Source organism: Corythoichthys intestinalis, chromosome 12, assembly GCF_030265065.1.
Source record: "Corythoichthys intestinalis isolate RoL2023-P3 chromosome 12, ASM3026506v1, whole genome shotgun sequence".
Classification (NCBI taxonomy): domain Eukaryota; kingdom Metazoa; phylum Chordata; class Actinopteri; order Syngnathiformes; family Syngnathidae; genus Corythoichthys; species Corythoichthys intestinalis.
In genome coordinates, this window is record NC_080406.1 from 6,107,434 (window position 1) to 6,131,282 (window position 23,849).

Below are 23,849 nucleotides of genomic sequence, written 5' to 3' on the forward strand. Positions count from 1 at the left end.
TAGCATAACATAACATAAAAATACATTAAAATTTATAACCCAAAAAAATAACATAAAAAAACCTAACATAAAAACGTAGCATAGCATAACGTAGCATAGCATAGAATAGCATAACATGACATAAAATAACAATGGCATAACATAAAAAAACATTTAAAATATAAAACCATTTATAAAATACATAAAAAACATAACATAAAATAAAAAACCCTAACCCATAACAAAACATTACATATAAAAACATAAATGAACTAAATTATTATAAATTAACAATTTAATCCGACTAATGAGACATTTAAATTCAAATATTTTTGTGTTGAGTGTATTATTGCGTGCTCATAGTTGTACATGCGTTACAGTTTTACAAAAAAAATTGACGGGGGGGGGCAACCGGGTATGTTGTCCCGGGCCTCAGGATCATAGGGGCCCCTGAATGACCCTTAATTTATTTTACTTTACATTCACATATTTCCTTTTTATTTAAATCATTGTCAGATTAAATATTATGTTGTACTCAACATATTAAATATTTCAAATATATGTTTTCCTTTTTTTGCATAACCCCCACCCCCACACCCCTCTGTCTTAGCAGAGAATGGTTTGACCCCGCTCTGGCACACTTAAGGCTCCACTACGTACGTGCCCTGAAGCGGGAAATTAAAATCTTTCATTGTTATAAACTCTAGACATGGCGAGTTTTCAACAGCCGCGAACACAGAACGTTTACACTCGCGATCACCGTGACCAAAGCCCGATTCGAGTCTGTTACCAGCCGCTTGCAGCCTATTGGGCTGCGGTATGACAGGACATGCTGCTCGCGTTGAGCCGAGGAAAGAGAAGGTGATGGGACATCAGGAATATATGTTAGTCTGTGGGGAGCAGGTGCGCGAGGCTGAACATTGTCTTGGGTTTACAACCCACTGTGTATTATAGCAAACACTAATACCAATCCATCACCGAAACGGCACAAACGAGTAGCAGCTACGCATTTTCTTGTCTTTGCCAGTGACTGTAGAAAATAATTTTTAAAAAACTACCTACACTCCACCATATCACATTAACAACCTAGCTATGCTCTCCATTGAGCGTGAGCTTGCTCAAAAACTGGATTTCTCTGATGTTATAAATGACTTTGCTGTCAAAAAATCTCGGCGCATCACTCTTTGAGGGCCTGATAACCCCAGGGATGTGGAGGGGGCATGCACAGAATGTTTATCTATACTGTTTTGTTGTTTGCAGGCAGGCATAGCACTCTCAGTTGTATTGTATTGTAGCCTACATGGGACAATATATGGAAATTGTTTGTTTTATTGTGTCACATCACATTACGGTCTGTTAAATTTAGCTGTCCATCTCAAATAATTTGAAAATTTACACTGTCATTGCTTGCAAAGCGTTAAAAGTACTGCATATGTTGACGTGACAAGCCGGTGGCAGGGTAGGTTGGGTGGGGGGCACTGTAATGGTCTCTTGTCCCCGGAACCTTGCAAGTCTGTTGACAACCCTGGTCGCCGTCCCTGCCATACATCAATTAAATATCGACGGTGATAGACGTCCAATCCAAATTTTACTGGGTGGGCTGGCAGTGAAGGATCTAATTTCTTGTCATGCGACTGTAAAATTCATGCTAATGTTGTTTTAAACTTAGCTTTCATTTGACATGAATTGTAGTCAAGTGGAAAGTACTGGTTGCAATATCTGCTTTATTTGTGTAGCAGAATAGTTGCCCTTTACTCTGTCTGGCCCTTATCATGTCAACAGTCATCTGGAAGTCATTGTCCTTGTCTCCACACGTGTTGATAAGAAAACATGCATGCGGCGCTGTTCAACAGCTGTACAAACGCTTGTTTTTTTTCACCTCCAACCCTCTGAGATTGAAGTGCAACGATCCTTTTTTTGGGGGGAGACCGGCGAACCAAAATTCCTGGCGTTGAAAACGACCACCGGCGTCGGAAGGTTGTGTTCGCGCGCTGCCAACGGGGCAAGAGTGTAAATGATGTCAGCGAGCGCTGACCTGAACAAACTAGTTTGAATGGAAATGAAGTACAGTGGAAACTGTGAAGCCAAAAGGCTGCAAAAGCAACAACAAAAACGTGAGACTTGAGGTTTTTAATTACTTTGATTTGCACGTACAGAATTTTTTCACATGGGTTTGGAAAGCTGGGGACATTTAATTAACTGTAATTGACATCAAATTTATTTGAACTGGAATTGCTGGCATTGAATGGTTGTTTCAGTGCCATTGACAGCGTTGGATGTTGATGTTAGAACAGTAGGAAGGTTGATTTGCTTCCTTAGGTTCATTAGATATATCTGCTGCCAGTGTTGTTTTAGACAACCATAACGATAACAAAAATATTTCGTCAACAAACACTTTTTTTTCATGGCTGTGACGAGCTAAAAATGTGTCCTGGGAGACTGAAACTTAAGCCAAATGCCAGTTTTTGTCTGACGAGAATGAGACAAAAATACCTAATAGTTTTCCTCACATGAAGGGGGGGGGGGAAGTGGACCGGAACGGTCCAGAACACGAATGAAAAAACACAAAAGAGAATAGGGAATTTTTTTTTTTATCATTTTACACAAAATTCAAAAAATGGACCATTGGACTTATAAGGAAGTGAGTAAACATCTTGTTTTGTATTATGTCAAATACGAATACAGTGATTACAAAGTGAACACTACAAACTTTAAATAAAGGACTACTTACGTTTGATCATTGATAGGCATGTAAAAAGCTCTCATCATGCACATTAGCTGGACGTTAGCTTCACAACAACTGCAGCCGCCCTCCTCCGGGGAACGAGCCGTAAATTGCTTTCCGCCGAGCGGTTTGCCGATGCACGAAGACAATCAACAACCCAGTCGTCATGTCAAATAATCCGGGCTAGTCATGTGTGATTTTCCGCTTTGAAGACTTTGAAACATCACTCGGTTCGGGTTAGCATGTCGTCTAACTGTCACGCCTCTTGGTTTGTTTACATTCTCCGAAGCCGGGGATGGGAAATGACATATGTCCGATTTTGGTGTCATAAAATATCATTCGGGAGGTGCGACAGTAAAGGTGAATTTGACAGTTTTGACCATTATGGAGTCATTTTGCCATGTCGTCCTGAATAAGTGCAATTTGATTATTTCATATTCCATTTAGCACAAGACTGTTATTTGTCATGACCATGCCATTTATTTAGCAGTTGGGGAAAATACTTGGATAAAAAGAATATCCTGTAAAAATATTGAAGAGACAGAAACAATGACATTTTGCAGCTCTCTTCGTCGCGTTTTCCTCGTTCTGAATAATTCCCCCTCAATTGGCTGTATAGTAAAACCGATGAGCCCAGTCTCCCACTGACGTCATCCACCTGTTGGGGACGCTTGAGCCCTATAATGGTTGGCGTGGCTAACCAGCAGATTAAAAGACTAATTTTTCGTCATCTGCGCTTTGCTCAATTGTTGTATATAGTCGAATTGTCTCAAAATATGATTCTAATTCACATAATAATGCTATTTAAGACTTTTTTTTTCTCTCCTGTCGAATGCTCTTTAAATCCCGGGATTTTAACAGTGTTCGTGTATATGTGAAAGGGGCTTTTTTCGTTTTTGGAGTAAAACTTTTGAATTTTACAGACGAAAACATTGAACAAACGTTGACTAAAACCAGACGAAATCAGTTTCCGTCAACAAAAACTAGACGAAGACAAGCACATTTTGAAAAGACTAAAATATGACAACGATGAAAACTAAACTGCCAAAAACAACTGTTCTCATAGTCCAATTTTTCTTTGTTTGGCTGGAATCCTCAATCATTATGTTCCTTTCTCAGTGTTTCCCAGTTTTTTTTTTTTTTGTGGCTTTAGACACGCGGTTGACCTACAGCCAAGAGGGAATCATTCCCAGGAAAGGACCTGCCACCGTTCCAGCCTCGCCGAGTCATGTCCCGCCAGAGCCGAGCTCGTTTTTTTTTCTCAGGGTTTGAGGGAGACATTTTGTACAGACGTCTCGCTGTCAAGTCGCGTTGACAGCGGGAAGGCAAGCTGCCTCCTCTTGCAAGGTTTAGGATGACAAGCCGACGTCGCTCAGGGGCGGATCATCGTCGTCGCACCAAAAACCTCCGCTCTCGCCCCCCCTTTCCTCCTCGCTTGCCGGGATAGACGTTCCCAGCCGAGACGCGCACGCCGTCGCTTCATTCAGCCGCCTGGCACAACGGCGTTCTTTTATCCGCTGCCTTCATTTGAAATGCTAAGAGCGGCGCAACAGGCGGAAGCGTCTCGCGGCGGATCAAAGCGGCGCCTTTGATGCGCCGCCATTCTCTTTCTCCGTTATTCACGAGGCAGGTGATCGCTATCCTGCGCGTGGCATAAACGCATCCCCCGTCTCTAATTGCCCCCCTTTCTTGTTCCACCTTGATCCACCTCCGTGCTGCCCGTCTAGAGGGATTTGGAATATTAAAAAAAAAAAAAAAAAAAAGTCTGCTTCCCTCTCCTGATTATGCCATCCTTAACCCTTTCATGCACAAATTAAGATTTTATTTTATTACATTCATATAGAACAGGGTTCTCAAACTTGTGGGCCCCAGGACAATGTTTTTACCGCCCCATTAGAGTATCAACTACGTAATTTTCTGCATTCTGGCGAATCTTTACACACTAATTTGTACATTTTCTGCATTAATTTAAGATGAAAATATAAGTAAACGTACAGCGTATAGAGCAGGGGTTCCCAACCTATTCCACTAAGGCACACTGTGGGTGCAGGATTTCATTCTTACCAAACAAGATGACAACACTTTTTCCCCAATCTGGTGTTTTACAAGTGCAATCAGTTGATTGCAGTCAGGTGTGGCTTGTTTTAGCAGAAGCCTCATTGGTTCAACTGTCTCTGCTGGATCGGCTGGAACAAAAACCAGGACCCACAGTGTGCCTTGAGGACTGGGTTGAAAACCCCTGGTATAGAGCAATAATGAATAGACTGATTTCATCTTTAAGAAATGTACTGAAGGCCATATTTTACAATCGAAATATTTTTTTATTAGAAATATTTACAAAGCAAATACCATAATGAATGACTTAATATAAATGTCTTGTTTGAACTTAACTATACTACAGTATTTATTAATTTTTTTACAGTATACAACTGTTTTAGTATGAAGAGATTGCTAAGGATTTGCCTTCTGTACAGATTAAATGTAAGATAAAAGTGGAGCAAACACGAGCTAGCAAACAATTACAGTATTTCATTATGGAGTAGGCTTAGGTTCATCTGGAAATTTGCGATCTCCACTAAAGATGTCCCGATCGATCGGGTCCGATCACGTCATTTTCAAAGTATCGGAATCGGTAAAAAAATATCGGACATGCCTTTTTTTAATATATACAGTACTGTGCAAAAGTTTTAGGCAGGACACCTGCCTAAAACTTTTGCACAGTACTGTATATACAGCACCCCTGGTTAAGATGTGTTTTTTAGCTTCTAATATTTTTTTATTCAAATAATATGGGACCTTAATGGAAAAAAAGAGAAAAATCCAACCTTCAATACAAGTGCATTTATTCAGTGGGGGAAAAATCCTACATAAAGAAAAAAATTATTTGAGATCAAATAATGTGTGTCACAATTATTAGCACCCCTGGTGTTAATACTTTGTACAACCCCCTTTTGCCAACAAAACAAGGTCTGGGGACTGAGATGGCCATGAGAGGAGCTTGATTTTGTGTCTGGTGAACCATATCTGTGTAGATTTGGCCATATGTTTCGGGTCATTGTCTTGCTGAAAGACCCAGTGACGACCCATCTTCAGCTTTCGGGCAGAGAGCAACAGATTTTGATTTAAAATGTCCTGGTATTTCAAAGCATTCATGATGCCATGCACCCTAACAAGGTTCCCAGGGCCTTTGGAAGCGAAACAGCCCCATAGCATCACTGACCCACCCCCATACTTCACAGTGGGTATGAGGTGCTTTTTAGCATGCGAATCTTTCTTGGCACGCCAGACCCACTTAGAGTGTTTGGTTCCAAAAAGCTCAATCTTGATCTCATCTGACCAAAGCACACGGTCCCAGTTGAAGCCTGGGACCCTGTGCTTTGGTCAGATGAGACCAAGATTGAGCTTTTTGGCAAAGCACACAGTCCCAGTTGAAGCCTTTATATTGCGATTAGGGCTGTCAAACGATTAAAATTTTTAATCGAGTTAATTACAGCTTAAAAATTAATTAATCGTAATTAACTATCTGAGCGGGACATGTGCGTTAATTACGTCAAATATTTTAACGTAATTAATTTTAAAAATTAATTACCGCGCGTTAACGCGATAATTTTGACAGCCCTAATTGCGATATTAAAAAATATATATACACTATATATGTATATATTTTTTTAAAGACATTTTCAATAGATGACTTGAATAGCTGTTTGGAAAGACTGGATGATTCACCGTGACTACAGTGTACAGTGATGCGACAACGAAGTGTAAACCTCGTTAGCCCATGAAAATCCCTGAAAACCGACGGTGTGGATCATTTGACAAGATGGTTGTTTCATTATTTGTATTTTCTGTTTCATTCATGCTCTGCACATATTACACATAGTAGCCTATTTGTTGGGAAACGTTACTGTAACGTGTGTCTTCCTGTCCCTCCGTACAGATCACCGGCGCCATCTTGCTGGCTGTGGGAGTATGGGGCAAGTTGATGCTGGGCCCATACATCTCTCTCATCGCCGACAACTCCACCAACGCCCCCTACGTGCTCATCGGTACCGGGACCGTCATTGTGGTTTTTGGCTTGTTCGGATGCTTCGCCACATGCAGAGGAAGCCCATGGATGCTCAAACTGGTAAGAGCTCGAGCATAGTGTAGCGCTCTTTATTGTGAGTTCGCCATTATGTTTTGCTGTTTGCATGTCTATGTGAATGAAATGTAATGCTCATTTTAAGAGTCTCTGAGGTTTTAAAGGGTATCTTGGATAGAAAGACATGTAGTTCTTAAAAGACAAATTTTAGTACAAGTTATAATAATTTGATATTAAAACCCCTCTTAATGTTTTTGTTTCAATAATATTTGTAAAATTATTTTAACTGATAGGTCACCATTGTTGACGTCGCTGGGCTGTGATGTCAAAGGGCCACGCTGCTGTACTTCAGTGTCACTCTTAAAAAAAAAGTGTCACTCTTTAATTATGTAAGGTAGTAATTTAAATATGCCACAAGGTGTCAATGGTGAGTTTTAAATTAATTAGGTATCAAGCCATTGAGTGCGTTTTGTCCCTTGACTGACACCATAGTTTTCCTTTAATGCACAATGGGGTGTACATACCTGTCAACCCAAGGCTGTTGGCAGTCTTACAAATAGTGACGTAGGCCCTTACAAATTGGTGACTAATCTTACAACGTTCTATATAGCGTGCAATATGAAACAAAAATATAACTCAATTTTTTAAATAATGTGAAATTATTTATAATATTGTAACATGTAACCTGGTGCAATCAAAGAACAATATCTTCAGCTAAATCATGATTACAAAAATTTAACAGTGACTTTTGTAGTAATTGTATGTAGCACTTATGGCAATTTCTATCAAGTCTTTTGATGGCTGCACTTTAGCTAGCAATTTAGTTTGACTTGAAGGTAGTTCGTTAGTGTGTCCAATTATAAATTACAAAGGTCAATTGTTAAAATTAACTTACCAATGCAGTCTTTGAGTCAGGGAACATTTCTTTTGCTAATTCTCAGAAGTGATCAGCAATAATTGCGGGCAAATTGTATGTCGGCAACAAATTGGCAGAATAAAATCTCTCAGTGTTGTTTATCTTTTAAAAATTAGTTACAAATTACTTCTCCCAAAAAGTAATTGAGTTAGTAACTTAAATGCAAGAGTAATTAGTTACTTGGCAAAGTAACTGGTGTTACCGTTCATGTGTTTTTTTCATTTTTTTCAAAAAAACAAACAAAAAACATAGTAACCTTTTTTTATGTTTGGAAGTCATTTAATGTAATGAATCAACCGTTAAAGTTTTTAAAATAGCTCCCGTGTTTGCATTATTTCCTTTCTGTCTACATGTGAAAGTTTTCATCTAAAGACGGATTCAAGTCAAGATTTTGCCGATTTAGGAGTATTTTAGATAAAAAGTTACTTAGGTTCGCTCGGAAGGTTCACTACAACAGAGCCTTGCTGAGAAGTCTACTGCTCTAAAATGGCGGCTGTTTACTAACGCCACCGAGTCTTTTTGCATGTAGTTCTATATGCATGTAATATCTTGGCATGAATTGTAGGCTGTCGGCTACAGTCAGGAAATATTGGACCCACCTAGCCTAGCATCGCGTTTGCTACAGCGTCACAACAAACACTCATTGCTCTCAGTGTCTCTGACTTTTCTCGCGTCATTCAACAAACATAGTAACACATAGTTACGCACATTGTCTCGTTGCCGAAATGGTGACAAAATCCAAACGAAGAAACAAAAACGTAATGCACGAAAAACGTACAGATTTTGAACGTACGGCGTACACATTTAAAAATTAGCGCTCATTTGTACAAATTACGCTGAAACCATACAACTTTACTGGTATGTGTTGGGATAGTTTTTTTTTTCAATTTCAGGGGCAAAAATACATTTGGATGTGCTTTTTTTCCTTGCTCCAAATTACATTTCTGAGGTATGAGAACTCAGTGACTCGGACTCGCATATGTGATTGGGAAATCCCTAATCATTATATTTTTTTGTCCAGCAAGTATATTTTAGCCATGTTGTTTGTTCCTCTCTGCAGTACGCCATGTTTCTGTCGCTGGTCTTCCTCGCCGAATTGGTGGCCGGGATTAGTGGATTTGTCTTTCGTCACGAGGTCAGCGTGCATTTCATTTCAGCGCCAAAACCTAAATGTGACCATCAAGTTGAGCTGACGCGGTCACTTTTTTGCATATTCATAGATAAAGGGAACCTTCCACAGGACGTACACCGACGCGGTTCTCAACTACAACTCTGAGGATGAGGCGAGCCGCGCTGTTGACAACCTGCAGCACAGAGTAAGCATAACACACAAAGTGTTGTACAGTGGAATATTTGAACATAAAGGAGCAATATGTAAGATTTGCACTTTTATTATTCCTTAAATTGACCTAATATTTCGATTAAAGAAATTTGGAAGCACTTCTTAACATGGTTCACAATGGTTAAGTGATGTTGTTCCCATTTTGAAAGTCGATACTCAGCCTGTTTTAGTTACCGGAGAAGTTCTTTGTCTTCGTCCTGATTATTATACATAGTGCACTTGTAGTACAAGTACACGCAAGTGCACATATTTGTGGTCCAAGTACATATACTTGTACTTTAAGTACATATAAATACACATACTTGTAGTACAAGCAACCATAGTCCAAGTACACATACTTGTACTTCAAGTACATATAAATACTAAAGATACACGATAATATCGGCTGCCGATAATTATCGGCCGATAATGGCAATTATGACGTCACACAGATAATACAGATAATAAAAAAAATCAACTGATAATGCAATCCGATAATTATATACTTGATTTAGCCTCCAAATGTGCGCAACCAAGCAGTTTTCTCCACTTCTTCACTGCCGCCTGCTCAACCCCTCCCCTCTCTGAAGCCCCTGTGGGAGGAGGGGTTTAGGAGTACGGCGTCATAGAGGAGGCGGTGTTACACATCAGCGTTGAGGCGCTCTCACTCGCGTGCGTTGCTTTTCCCGTGTGTGAAATGAAATAAACGACGCTCTCGCCATCTACAAAACAGTTCCTCAAGGCCTAAAGAAAGCGTCCTCATTGAACACCACTAGCACGAACCCAGCAGCCATTTAAAACTGCATCACAATTATTTTTGGAACGAATATGCTGCTGCTAGCACGAATGCTAAAGCTATTGTTAACAAATAAACTATAAAGGAAGCTACGGGGCTTGTGACGATACAGAGACGCTGCGGTCCTCCCGGAGTCGGGGTGTTTGGGAATGCAGCCCAAAGCGAGTGGTAAACTCCCATCTATGGCTAAACACCTCACGAGATCGATAGTTGACAAGTAGCTGTCTTCCGACGGAGCCCGCCGGTCCGGCAGGCCGCCGCCGCCTCGCCCTAGGCGGGTAGAGCATGAGAGCAGAGCCATGCACCGAATGCGCCGCAGCGAGCCGGCCGGGGCGGGCGGATATACGGTACGAACTTTGCTGCCGCCGCCACTCCGGTTCAAGACAGAGGCCTGGCGCGGGTGCTAATTTGGCAGCCGGGCGGACTGAAGGGCACAGGCGGGAGGAAATTCCCGAAATGACCCGATAGCCAAACCCCTGGATGAAAAAATAATGCAGTTTATACGACCACGATTCTTCGTGAAAGACATGTCGATCACATCAGTTTTACCACGGATATTTACACAGGTGATGTCAACAAACCATGTTTATCATGACGGCACAGTGGTTAGTTGATAATTGTAACATGCACCAAACGACACAAAGAAATCATCCAGTCAGTAATGCATTCAGTACGCTTTAAATTTATGACGTCTTAATCAGATCATTCTTCTTAAATCTAGTCAAATAATTTTCCCCATCTTGTTTGAGTGTTGAAGACTAGTTGAATGCGCCAGATTATTCCACTTACTTGAACTAAATATTGCAATTTGTTCTTATTAAGCCCAAACATCTAAAAAAAAAAATAAGGTCATTTTTCACCTAAATCAAGAAAAAATTGCTTTCAAATGTTTTGAACCATACATATTCTTGAATAAAGAACATTTCTGACAAGTAGTTTTTTTTTTTTTTTTTTTTTTTTTTTTTTAGGATTATGTATAATAATTTATTGCTTAAAATAAGGCTGTTAATCTTATTTCCAGCTGGCCATTTTTCTTCAAGAAATCTGAGTGAAATATACTTGAAGTGCTGGCAGTTAATTTAACTTATTTCCAATAGATTTACACTGAAAACAAGGGGCTTTAACTAGTCTTAAGGAGCTGTGTTTTTGCTGTGTAGTAATGTTATACTTTACGAATGGCATACTTTTAAAGCCATTTTTGTGCAACTTATGTATTTACTCTGAAAGTAATTGTTGCCAAAAGTTTACCATTACACAATGTCAATCTGTCTTTATTTAGATGTTGGAATTTACTACTACTACTACTACTACTTGTTCACATTTGATGTTGAAAAAAAAAGAGCAATATTATTTTTGCACAGCAATATTTTCTCTTGTGTATACTTTAAAATTTTACATAAATCTTTAATAAAATTATCGGCTTGACATTATCGGTTATCGGTTGGAACGAGGAGGAAATTATCGGTTATCGGTATCGGCTGAAAAATGCATTATCGTGCATCACTAATAAATACACATACTTGTAGTACAAGCAACCATAATTGAGTTCAATTAACTCCATGTTTTCAAAGTATAAGTAATCGTACTTTTACTACAAATGCCTGTACCTGAGTGTACTTGTACCAGAAGCGCTAGTACCTGCGCGTACTTGTACCATAAGCGCGTATACCTGCGCGTACTTGTACCACAAGGGCGTACCTGCGCGTAATTGTCCCCCAGGTGCGCGTACCTGAGCGTACTTGTCCCCCAGGTGAGCATACCTGAGCGTACTTGTCCCCCAGGTGAGCGTACCTGTGCATACTTGTCCCCTAGGGGCGCGTACCTGAGCGTACTTGTCCCCCAGGGGCGCATACTTGAGCGTACTTGTCCCCCAGGTGCGCTTACTTGAGCGCACTTGTCCCCCAGGGGCGCGTACCTGAGTGCACTTGTCCCCCAGGGCCGCGTACCTGAGTGTACTTGTCCCCCAGGGGCGCGTACCTGAGTGTACGTGTCCCCCAGGTGCATGTACCTGAGTATACTTGTACCCCAGGTGCACGTACCTGAGTGTACTTGTCCCCCAGGTGCGCGTACCTGAGTGTACTTGTCCCCCAGGTGCGCGTACCTGAGTGTACTTGTCCCCCAGGTGCGCGTACCTGAGTGTACTTGTCCCCCAGGTGCGCGTACCTGAGTGTACTTGTACCCCAGGTGCGCGCACCTGAGTGTACTTGTCCCCCAGGTGCGCGTACCTCAGTGTACTTGTCCCCCAGGTGCGCGTACCTGAGCGTACTTGTCCCCCAGGTGCGCGTACCTGAGCGTACGTGTCCCCCAGGTGCGCGTACCTGAGCGTACGTGTCCCCCAGGTGCGCGTACCTGAGCGTACGTGTCCCCTAGGTGCGCGTACCTGAGCGTACTTGTCCCCTAGGTGCGCTTACCTGAGCGTACTTGTCCCCAAGGTGCGCGTACTTGAGCTTACTTGTCCCCCAGGGGCTCGTACCTGAGTGTGCTTGTGTCCCCCAGGGGCTCGTACCGGAGTGTGCTTGTGTCCCAGGTGCGCGTACCGGAGTGTACTTGTGCCCCAGGTGTGCGTACCTGAGTGTACTTGGGCCGCAAGTGCGTGTACTTACATGTAGTTGTACTTGTAATAAGTGTGTGTACTTGCGTGTAGTCGTACAACAAGTCCGTGTACTTGCGTGTAGTTGTGGGTGTACCACAAGAGCGTGTACCTGCACGTACCTATACCACATGCGTGTGCATGCGTGTACTTGCACCACAAGCGCGTGTGCATGCGTGTACTTGCACCACAAGCGCGTGTGCATGCGTGTACTTGCACCACAGACGCGTGTGGTTGCACGTACTTGTACTTGAAAAGATCTATTCTCTTCTCTTCTATTCTATTCTATTCTATTCTATTCTATTCTATTCTATTCTTATACTGACCTGCAAAGCTACTCACTACCCTAGTTTCAAATTGAAATGCAACATTGGTACGGTAACACAGCTTGATTTTCCATTGCAAAGAACTTATCTGGTAGCCCAAAGTGGAAGGAAGGGGATGTTGTGCGCTTCAATATTTTCATCCCGGTTGCAGTACCATATTTGGCCACCAAACTTACACATTCCTTCAACACTGTGCTTAAATCTAGGGAAATGTAGAAAAAATACATTTTTCAATGCATAATTTTGCGTATGTGCCTGTTTGTAGCTGCGCTGTTGCGGGGTGTACAACTACACCAGTTGGTTCGGCAGCGTGTATTATCCCTTGAACGGCATTCCCGCTAGCTGCTGCATCAACTCTTCGGACTGCGACCCGAACGACCTCCGCAACGCGACTGTGGCTCCCAACAAAGTTTATCACCAGGTCGGTGCTGCGTTTTCCGTTCAAGTATCCAATGCTCGCACAACCGTGTTTTCACTGTGTTGTAATGTGTTGTTTTTGCGTGCACATACAGGGTTGTTACGAGCTCGTCACTTCATTCATGGAGACCAACATGGCCATCATCGCAGGCGTCACCTTTGGCATTGCCTTCTCACAGGTCAAAAATGTGTTAAAAACGCTTTTGTGCATGAATTTTGTTTATTTTTAGCCTCTACAGGGCACTCATTGGCTGCCAATCCATTTGGACTGGGAGGGGGTGAACTTTTGCCCCCTCCCAGTCCAAATTGATTGGACGGCCAGCCCTGTCAATGGCAATCGAAAATGAGCATTCAGAGCGACTCCTCCCAGTTTGAAAGAATTGGACGTCAATGCTTATCAATGAGTTGAATACTATGGGTGGGAAAAAAAATGAGGGGCTGTAACTAGATGGGGCTTTGCAAAGCAAAGGCCCAGCCCCAGCTAGTAAAATTCTACAACTATATTTATTAATATTATTGATATGAATCTTTTTCGAATGACCTGCAAAAAATGATCCGTTCGCCTACAAACACGTTTAAAAAAATAATAATAAATAAATAAAAAATTTTTAAAAAGTGATCCCTTGTTTTTCGTGGTTAGCAGGGACTGCCCCATATTTATTCAGATTTAAAGGGATCCTCTATTTTTAAGACAATTCTTAAAAGATAAATGTTAGTATGAGTTATAATAATTTGATATTAAAACCACTCTTAATGTTTTTGTTTTAATAAAGTTTGTAAAATTATTTTAAGTGATAGGTCGCCATTCTTGTTACGTCGCAGTGCGTGACGTCACTGGTCCCGTTGACGAAATTCCGGCGTGTCATTCGTTAGCTTTCCCAACATGTCGTCGGTTCTACCCTTCCTATTTTAACCAGATCTGAAAAGTGAAGAGCAGCACAGCACTGTCGGTCGTTCACAAGACGAGCTTCAGGGAAAAATGCGTGCAACAAATACCTGATAAGACAAAAGTTGGGCAAAACTGGTGATGCGAGAGTGTCGTGTTGGGAACTCCGGTTGGGAGCGAGAGTGTATGCTGTCCGGTTTTATTAGCAGATATTCAAGGTAAGCGTATTGCGTTTTCAAACTTATCCGAATATAATTATTTAGATTGTTAGCATCCAGAGCTTTCGTGTGCTTTACATACAGTACAGGCCAAAGAGCACACCTTGTGTAATCCATGTCTTGTACATTGTAATGCGTGATAGCTAGGATACATGTATAAAAGTACCAAAAAGGGGAGAAGCTTCCACTTATGCACATTTCACATGATAGTGTGGCCAATGTTTTTTTTTAAATGTTTTTCTCGAGGAAAAAAAAAAAAAAGTAATTATCACCAATTACTTTGCCAAGTAACTAATTACTCTTACATTCAGGTAATTGAGTTACTAACGCAATTACTTTTTGGGAGAAGTAATTTGTAACTATAATTAATTACTTTTTTTCAGTAAGATTAACAACACTGGCCGCGACCGTCTGGAAAAATGTGGCCCAGATCGGATTTGAACCACATACGAAAGTGACCCAGGTCGGATTTGAAATGGTCCACTTCTATGCGACTTGTCACGCTCAGGCCATCAAGTTAATGCCTCACTCGAGTCGGAAAAACACGAAAAAATCGGATTTGTGCATTAAGACCTGTAGTATGAACGTAGCCTTAGTTTCTATTTTGTTTGATGACATACCTATTGAGGAACAAATCATGTATGTGTGTTTCAGCTGATTGGTATGCTGCTGGCATGCTGTCTTTCAAGGATCATCACAGCCAACCAGTACGAGATGGTGTAGCTGACATCACTTGGCAGGTATGGAGGGGAAATTTGATGAAACAGAATAAATAAAAACAGCAGCAACAACTTTGATAAGTTTTTCCATTGCTAATTCTTTTGTCTTTTCAGTGAGATGAAGAGAAACGAGAGCACGTTCTGTCCTTCAACCCTCCTGAAACAGCCCATTTTTGGTTTGCCTCCCTCCCGTCTCTCTGCCCGTAATGTGTACATGATGTACATCGACAGACACATACAGTAGGATCACATCAGCGTCATGCCCACTCACCGCTGTGTGTGCCACACAACACACTGTCCCACCGACTGCACTGAAGGCTGGCTTTTTGCACACGTCAACACTGAAAACCTAGTGCTTTAATAGATGTATTTAATTCGTAGTAGGTATCGTTATTAATACGGGTACTGTACAGGTAGTCCCTGGGTTACGACCGACTCGACTCACGCGATTTCGACTTTACGACGCCGGAGTCTCGTCCGCCATTTTGTCTCCAGTCAACAGTTTTTTTAAGCTGCGTAAACTTTTGTACCACACAGTATATAACTTTATTAACTTGACGTGTTCGGTCCTCACTAAACGTTACATTATTCAGCTTGACAGACAGCAAACAAAGCAATTGTGTTTTTTGAAGCTTTTCTCTTCCTTAAAGCTGTAGCACACATTCACTACTGGCCAAAAGTATTGGCACCACTGCAATTCTGTCAGATAATTAGGGCTGCAGTTATCGATTATTTTAGTAGTCAATTAATCGATGAACTAATTAGTTCGAATAATCGAGTAATCGAATAAGGAACATGAAAAATTTAAATACCTGAGCTGAGCCACAAATGGTATAAAAAAATAAATAAGGATCTATGTACAACAAAAGAACAATTGTCTAACTTACATAGCAAAAGTCCGCTAGCTTAAATGCTATAAAATGCTAACTTTTTTTTAAATGCTCCTACCAAATGGTTCAGACACATATTCCCCCCAAAAAAGGCTAAATATACCTATAAACTACATTACGAATGCATTAAAAAAAAATATGAGCTCAAACAAAAACTTAGCTTTCGTTGGTCTGAACAGGGAACAGTTGGATTCAGCCATATGAAATGAGGCAGACCAGAGGGTAGTGTATCCACCCTAATCAATCAAACGAAATGCAAACACTTTCAAAATAAACCACTTCAATTAAACGAATACTCGAAGCAACAAAATTTCATTCGAATATTTTTTTTCTAATCGATTACTCGAGTTAATCTATTAATCGTTGCAGCACTACAGATAATGCTCAATATCTCCCAGAAAATAATTGCAATTACAAATACACAGATAGTATTTGTAGTAGTAATATCTTCATTTATTTTGCTTCCAATGGAAAAAAAAAAGAATGGAAAAAATATTAAATCATTATCATTTTACACAAAACTCCAAAAATGGGCCGGACAAAAGTATTGGCACCCTTTGAAAAATCATGGGATGCTTCTCTAATTTGTGTAATTAACAGCACCTGTTACTTACCTCTGGCACATAACAGCTGGTGGCAGTAAGTAAATCACATTTGCAGCTAATTAAAATGGATTTAAGTTGACTCAACCTCTGTATTGGTATTAATATCTTTATTTATTTTGCTTGCAATGAAAAAACACAAAAGAGAATGTTTAAAAAAAAAAAAAAAAATCATATAAAAAAACTCAAAAAATGGGACCGGACAAAAGTATTGGCACCCTTTGAAAAATCATGTGATGCTTCTCTAACAGCACCTGTTACTTACCTGTGGCACATAACCGGTGGTGGCAGTCACTAAATCACACTTGCAGCCAGTTACAATGGATTAAAGTTGACTCAACCTCTGTCCTATGTCCTTGTGTGTACCACATTGAGCATGGAGAAAAGAAAGAAGATCAAAGAACTATCTGAGGACTTGAAAAGCAAAATTGTGAGGAAGCATGGGCAATATCAAGGCTACAAGTCCATCTCCAAAGACCTGAATGTTCCTGTGTATCTACCGTGAGCAGTGTCATCAATAAGTGTAAAGCCCATGTCACTGTGGCTAACCTCCCTAGATATGGAAGGAAAAGAAGAATTGACGAGAGATTTCAACAAAAGATTGTGCGGCTGGAGAATAAAGAACCTCGACTAACATTCCAAGAAGTTCAAGCTGTCCCACAGTCCGAGGGTACAACAGTGTCAACCCGTACTATCCGTCAGCGTCTGAATAAAAAGGGACTCTATGGTAGGATATCCAGGAAGACCTCACTTCTGACCCAGAGACATGAAAAAGCCAGGCTGGAGTTTGCCATAACTTACCTGAGAAAGCCAAAAATGTTTTGGAAGAATGTTCTTTGGTCAGATCAGACAAGAGTAGAGCTTTTTGGGAAAATGCATCAACATAGAGTTTACAGGAAAAAAAACGAGGCCTTCAAAGAAAAGAACGCGGTCTCCACAGTCAAACAAGACGGAGTTCCCTGATGTTTTGAGGTTGCTTTGCTACCTCTGGCACTGGACTGCTTGACCGTATGCATGGCATTATGAAGTCTGAAGACTACCAACAAGTTTTGCAGCATAATGTAAGGCCCAGTGTGAGAAAGCTGGGTCTCCCTCAGAGGTCCTGGGTCTTCCAGCGGGACAATGACCCAAAACATACTTCAAAAAGCACTAGAAAATGGTTTGAGAGACAGCACTGGAGACTTCTAAAGTGGCCAGCAATGAGTCCAAACCTGAATCCCATAGAACACCTGTGGAGAGATCTGAGAAGGCACCCTTCAAATCTCAGAGACCTGGAGCAGTTGGCCAAAGATGAACGGTCTAAAATTCCAACACAGCATTGTAAGAAAGTCACTGATGGATACTGTAAGCGGTTGTTTGCAGTTATTTTGTCTAAAGGTTATGCTACCAAGTATTAGGCTGAGGGTGCCAATACTTTTGTCCGGCCCATTTTTGAAATTTTTTGTAAAATGATAATGATTGAATTTTTTTCATTCTCTTTTGTGTTTTTTCTTTGCAAGCAAAATAAATGAAGATATTACGACCAAAGCATTTGTAATTGCAATCATTTTCTGGGAGAAATTCAGCATTATCTTGCAGAATTGCAGGGGTGCCAATACTTTTGGCCAGTAGTGTATGTACACTACTCTTCAAAACGACACACATTTTAACAATAAAACACCTGACACATAACAATTGGTGGTCAAACGTCCATCTCGTCTGTTTAAAATGTAAATTTAGTAGATTAAATTAGCATAACTTGCCTAGCAAAACTTCGCTAGCTTAAATGCTACGAATGCTAATGTATTTACAATTTTCATAGGAAATCGCTCACACATAACTCCACAAACTGTAGCCCTAAACTTAATTACCAATGCATACACATATATTAGCTTAAAAACTACAAAAACAGCTAGTGCTGCAACGATTAATCGACTAACTCCAATAATGCAATTAGAAAAAAGATTCGAATTAAATTTTGCTGCTTCGAGTATTCGCTTATTTAAAGTTGCGTTGTAATGGTTTGTCTTGAAAGTGTTTACATTTAGTTTCATTGATTTGGGTGAATACACATCCCTCTAGTGGTGGCAGTGAATATGACGTAACTCATTTAGCATGGCTGAATCCAGCTGCTCCCTGTTAAGACCGACAAAAGTTTTCGTTCCACCTAATGTTTTTTAATGCATTTGTAATTTAGTTTATTGGTATATTTCTGTTTTTTGTTGGAATATGTGTTTGAACAATTTGTTAAGAGCATTGAAAAAAAAAAAACAAAAAAAAAAAAAACAGGATTTTATAGCATTTAAGCTAGTGGACTTATGCTATGGAAGTTAGCCAATTGTTCTTTTGTTGTACTTAGATCCTCATTTATTTATTTTTTTTACCGTTTGAGGCTCAGCTTAGTATTTTAATTTGCTATGTTCCTTATCCGATTACTCAGTTATTCGAACTTACTAGTTCATCAATTAATCGACTACTAAAATAATCGATAGCTGCAGCCCTAGACGTAACAGCAAAAACACGAAATGTGAGACGAGTCAAGGTGACAGTCCAGCCACACCCAACACTGCCACCAGAGGGCAGTGTATCCTCCATCTTTAAACAACATAAAATACTTTTGGACTTTTTGGATTAGTTAACTCATTCACTCCCAGCCATTTTCACCAGAGCAAGGCCCTTCGCTCCAGGCCGTTTTACTGGATTTGACTGATTTTGCAAGGCCCACAGAAAATTCTGTTCTATTGCTATATAAACATGGAAGCCACCAAAAGAAATATTAGACTCTCTTCTTTCAGCAGGAAAAAAAAGTAAGTTCACATCTTTTTCCATTCTTTAGAAATCAGCATTAGAAAATGGCTTAGTTTGAGCAATTTTCCGATTTCTGATGAAAAAACAGAGAAATTGAGCTTTTTGTGTAAGCATACATTACAAACATAACTTTGACTTTAACACAGCTATTTTTTGCTTTTGTTACATCCCAAACATCTAAATAATGTTTTCCTTTCACAAAATATCATAAAGAACAAGACAAATAGAGCTTTTGATACCAAAGCAACATTTATTTACACATAACTGAGTGATGACACTGTTGTCGTCGCGACAGCCAGGTATACTTTTCCCTCATCCCTGCCTGTCTCATAAAGATGGAATTTTTTTTTAGTCTCTGCGGGGTCTGCTCGGCGAGCAGCACGGACCCAACGGCATCTTCCGCTGTACTGGTGGTCCCGACCGTGCGGCGGGGCCGTTCGTTGCCGTTAAATCGGGTTACGGGTCTTACCAAATACGCTACTGCCCTCCAGGGGCCAGTTTTATTGCTTTGAAATGGATTTTCAGCTTTGTGCTTTGGAGCTCAGTTGAATCAGGACCCAGAGATGTTTTATATGGGAAAAAAACGTAAAAGACATATAAATACGTCTTTTGGACACTGAAACAATTGAAAATAGAACGTATTTATACGTTTTTGGGAGCGAATGAGTTAATTCCGACCTACGCGAAAATTCCGGTTACGTCGCCAGTGTAGGAACGGAACTCGTTCGTAACCCGGGGACTAACTGTACGATGTTTTCAAGGAGCCACAATTTGCTCAACCAGTTGGGGGGGGGGGGGGGGGGTCTGTTACACTGCAAACTAGTTTTTTTTTCTCCGCAATTTATGAAAATTGCATTCATGAGAAGAGTTTCAAGTATTAGGAACACTAAAAAGAGAAGAAATAACTTATTATAAGTCAGAATGAACATGTAACTTGGGCTGTCAAACGATTAAAATTTTTAATCGAGTTAATTACAGCTTAAGAATTAATTAATCGTAATTAATCGCAATTCAAACCATCTATAAAATATGCCATATTTTTCATGTAAATTATTGTTGGAATGGAAAGATAAGACACAAGACGGATATATACATTCAACATACGGTACATAAGTACTGTATTAGTTTATTATAACATAAATCAACAAGATGACATTAACATTATTAACATTCTCTTAAAGCGATCCATGGATGGAAAAACTTGTACTTCTTAAAAGATAAATGTTAGTACAAATTATAGAAATTTTATATTAAAACCCCTCTTAATGTTTTCGTTTTATTAAAATTTGTAAAAAATTTTAATAAAAAAATAAACTAGTAGCTCGCCATTGTTGATGTCAATAATTACACCATGCTCACTCATGGTACTAACCCATAAAATCATTTGGACCCAAGCGCCAGCAGAGGGCGCCAAACAACAAAAAACAAGTAACAAGCGGATATTACACTGCTGTCATTTTAATCTGTTTGAGCGGGGCATGTGCGTTAATTGCGTCAAATATTTTAACGTGATTAATTAAAAGAATTAATTACTGCCCGTTAACGCGATAATTTTGACAGCCCTACTTATTATAAGTTAGAATGAAAATGTACCAGCATTTTTTTTTTTCAGTCGACATATAACAAATGTTATGAAAATATTTGATAAAGGTTGAAAATTGACCTAGTGTTGCTCTAAATTCTCACTATTTCATATGTATAGGCATTATTCCCCAAATCACAACTTTTTTCATGATTATGAATACGTAGTTCTCCTAAAAGTACACATTTTTCTTGCAACCTAACAACTTTATGTCGGTAAAATAAATCCGTTTTTCCTTGCAATATGACATTTGAACTTAGCTTTCCGAGTGACAGTGTCGCGTGTGGCGCATCAACACATCATCATATCTGTAGATATGTACTTTCTAATGATAATCACCATGTAATGTTTGAATCCGATATGCTAATTGGCTGTTTTTAATCTGCTCTTTAGACGTGAAGTATATGTTTGCACTGACTAGTACCTAGTAGCTGGCTGATATTCTAATATAGACTTCTTCTCAAATTTCTGAAAAATATTATTATTTAAATGTCTGTATTTTTTCCTTGTGTTATTTAGTGGAGCTTGAGTTTTATTCCATTTGGTGGCTTTGTTTTTATAAACTACTTGCTGTTGTAAATGGCTTTGAGTAGACGTATGTTTTCTCTTGTACATACTTAAAAAAAACACACACGTAATGTCATCCAGCTTGCATACGATCACTAGTACACACGCGCAAACATTTTAATATTGACAATGTCACCATCAGTGGTCTTATGATTAATATGATTAATAAAATGACAAGGTGGAACATTGCTTTGTTAATGTTTGGTCATTGTTTGGATAAATTAGGAATTTCAATTCATTACTAATCATGTCTTCAGGTTTTTAAGGGAACCACGAAGAGAAAGACTTGTAGTTCTTAAAAGATAAATGTTAGTATGAGTTATAATTAGTGTTGTTCCAAGCATGTTTTTTTGCTCCTGATCCGATCGTTTTAGTTTGAGTATCTGCCGATCCCGATATTTCCCGATCCGATTGCTTTTTTTTTTTTTGTGGTCCCGATTCAATTCCAATCATTCCCCATAATTTTTCCCGATCTTATACATTTTGGCAATGCATTAAGAAGAAAATGAATAAAACTCGGACGAATATATACATTCAACATACAGTACATAAGTACTGTATTTGTTTATTATGACAATAAATCCTCAAGATGGCATTTACATTATTAACATTCCTTCTGTGAGAGGGCTCCACGGATGGAAAGACTTGTAATTTTAAAGGATAAATGTGACTTTGTATAGATAAATGTGACTTTGTATATTGTGACTAAATATTGCCATCTAGTGTATTTGTTGCGCTTTCAGTAAATGATACTGTAGCCATGCCCAAATGCATGATGGGAAGTGCAACCATGACTGTGCGTAGGGGCACCAATTGATACAGTGCCTTGCAAAAGTATTCGGCCCCCTTGAACCTTGCAACCTTTCGCCACATTTCAGGCTTCAAACATAAAGATATGAAATTTTATTTTTTTGTCAAGAATCAACAACTAGTGGGACACAGTCGTGAAGTGGAACAACATTTATTGGATAATTTAAACTTTTTTAACAAATAAAAAACTGAAAAGTGGGGCGTGCAATATTATTCGGCCCCTTTACTTTCAGTGCAGCAAACTCACTCCAGAAGTTCAGTGAGGGTCTCTGAATGATCCAATGTTGTCCTAAATGACCGATGATGATAAATAGAATCCACCTGTGTGTAATCAAGTCTCCGTATAAATGCACCTGCTCTGTGATAGTCTCAGGGTTCTGTTTAAAGTGCAGAGAGCATTATGAAAACCAAGGAACACACCAGGCAGGTCCGAGATACTGTTGTGGAGAAGTTTAAAGCCGGATTTGGATACAAAAAGATTTCCCAAGCTTTAAACATCTCAAGGAGCAATGTGCAAACCATCATATTGAAATGGAAGGAGCATCAGACCACTGCAAATCTACCAAGACCCGGCCGTCCTTCCAAACTTTCTTCTCAAACAAGGAGAAAACTGATCAGAGATGCAGCCAAGAGGCCCATGATCACTCTGGATGAACTGCAGAGATCTACAGCTGAGGTGGGAGAGTCTGTCCATAGGACAACAATCAGTCGTACACTGCACAAATCTGGCCTTTATGGAAGAGTGGCAAGAAGAAAGCCATTTCTCAAAGATATCCATAAAAAGTCTCGTTTAAAGTTTGCCACAAGCCACCTGGGAGACACACCAAACGTGGAAGAAGGTGCTCTGGTCAGATGAAACCAAAATTGAACTTTTTGACCACAATGCAAAAGGATATGTTTGGCGCAAAAGCAACACAGCTCATCACCCTGAACACACCATCCCACTGTCAAACATGGTGGTGGCAGCATCATGGTTTGGGTCTGCTTTTCTTCAGCAGGGACAGGGAAGATGGTTACAATTGACGGGAAGATGGATGCAGCCAAATACAGGAACATTCTGGAAGAAAACCTGTTGGTATCTGCACAAGACCTGAGACTGGGACGGAGATTTATCTTCCAACAGGACAATGATCCAAAACATAAAGCCAAATCTACAATGGAATGGTTAAAAAATAAACGTATCCAGGTGTTAGAATGGCCAAGTCAAAGTCCAGACCTGAATCCAATCGAGAATCTGTGGAAAGAGCTGAGGACTGCTGTTCACAAACACTCTCCATCCAACCTCACTGAGTTCGAGCTGTTTTGCAAGGAAGAATGGGCAAGAATGTCAGTCTCTCGATGTGCAAAACTGATAGAAACACACCCCAAGCGACTTGCAGCTGTAATTGGAGCAAAAGGTGGCGCTACAAAGTATTAACGCAAGGGGGCCGAATAATATTGCACGCCCCACTTTTCAGTTTTTTATTTGTTAAAGTTTAAATTATCCAATAAATTTTGTTCCACTTCACGATTGTGTCCCACTTGTTGTTGATTCTTGACAAAAAATTAAAATTTTATATCTTTATGTTTGAAGCCTGAAATGTGGCGAAAGGTTGCAAGGTTCAAGGGGGCCGAATACTTTTGCAAGGCACTGTATT

General features: G+C 40.0%; 1 protein-coding gene across 1 annotated transcript in view; it reads left to right on the top strand.

Moving 5' to 3' along the window:
• tspan7 (tetraspanin 7) overlaps window positions 1–21,591 on the top strand; it is a 31,279-nt gene extending 9,688 nt beyond the window's left edge. Inside the window, exons 2-8 of the mRNA XM_057852061.1 lie at window positions 6,642–6,830; window positions 8,762–8,836; window positions 8,922–9,017; window positions 13,000–13,155; window positions 13,247–13,330; window positions 14,910–14,995; window positions 15,089–21,591. Coding sequence (XP_057708044.1) covers window positions 6,642–6,830; window positions 8,762–8,836; window positions 8,922–9,017; window positions 13,000–13,155; window positions 13,247–13,330; window positions 14,910–14,978 — 669 coding nt within the window. The 3' untranslated portion in view covers window positions 14,979–14,995; window positions 15,089–21,591. The remainder of the gene's footprint in view (window positions 1–6,641; window positions 6,831–8,761; window positions 8,837–8,921; window positions 9,018–12,999; window positions 13,156–13,246; window positions 13,331–14,909; window positions 14,996–15,088) is intronic.
• The last annotated feature ends 2,258 nt before the right edge of the window (window positions 21,592–23,849 follow it).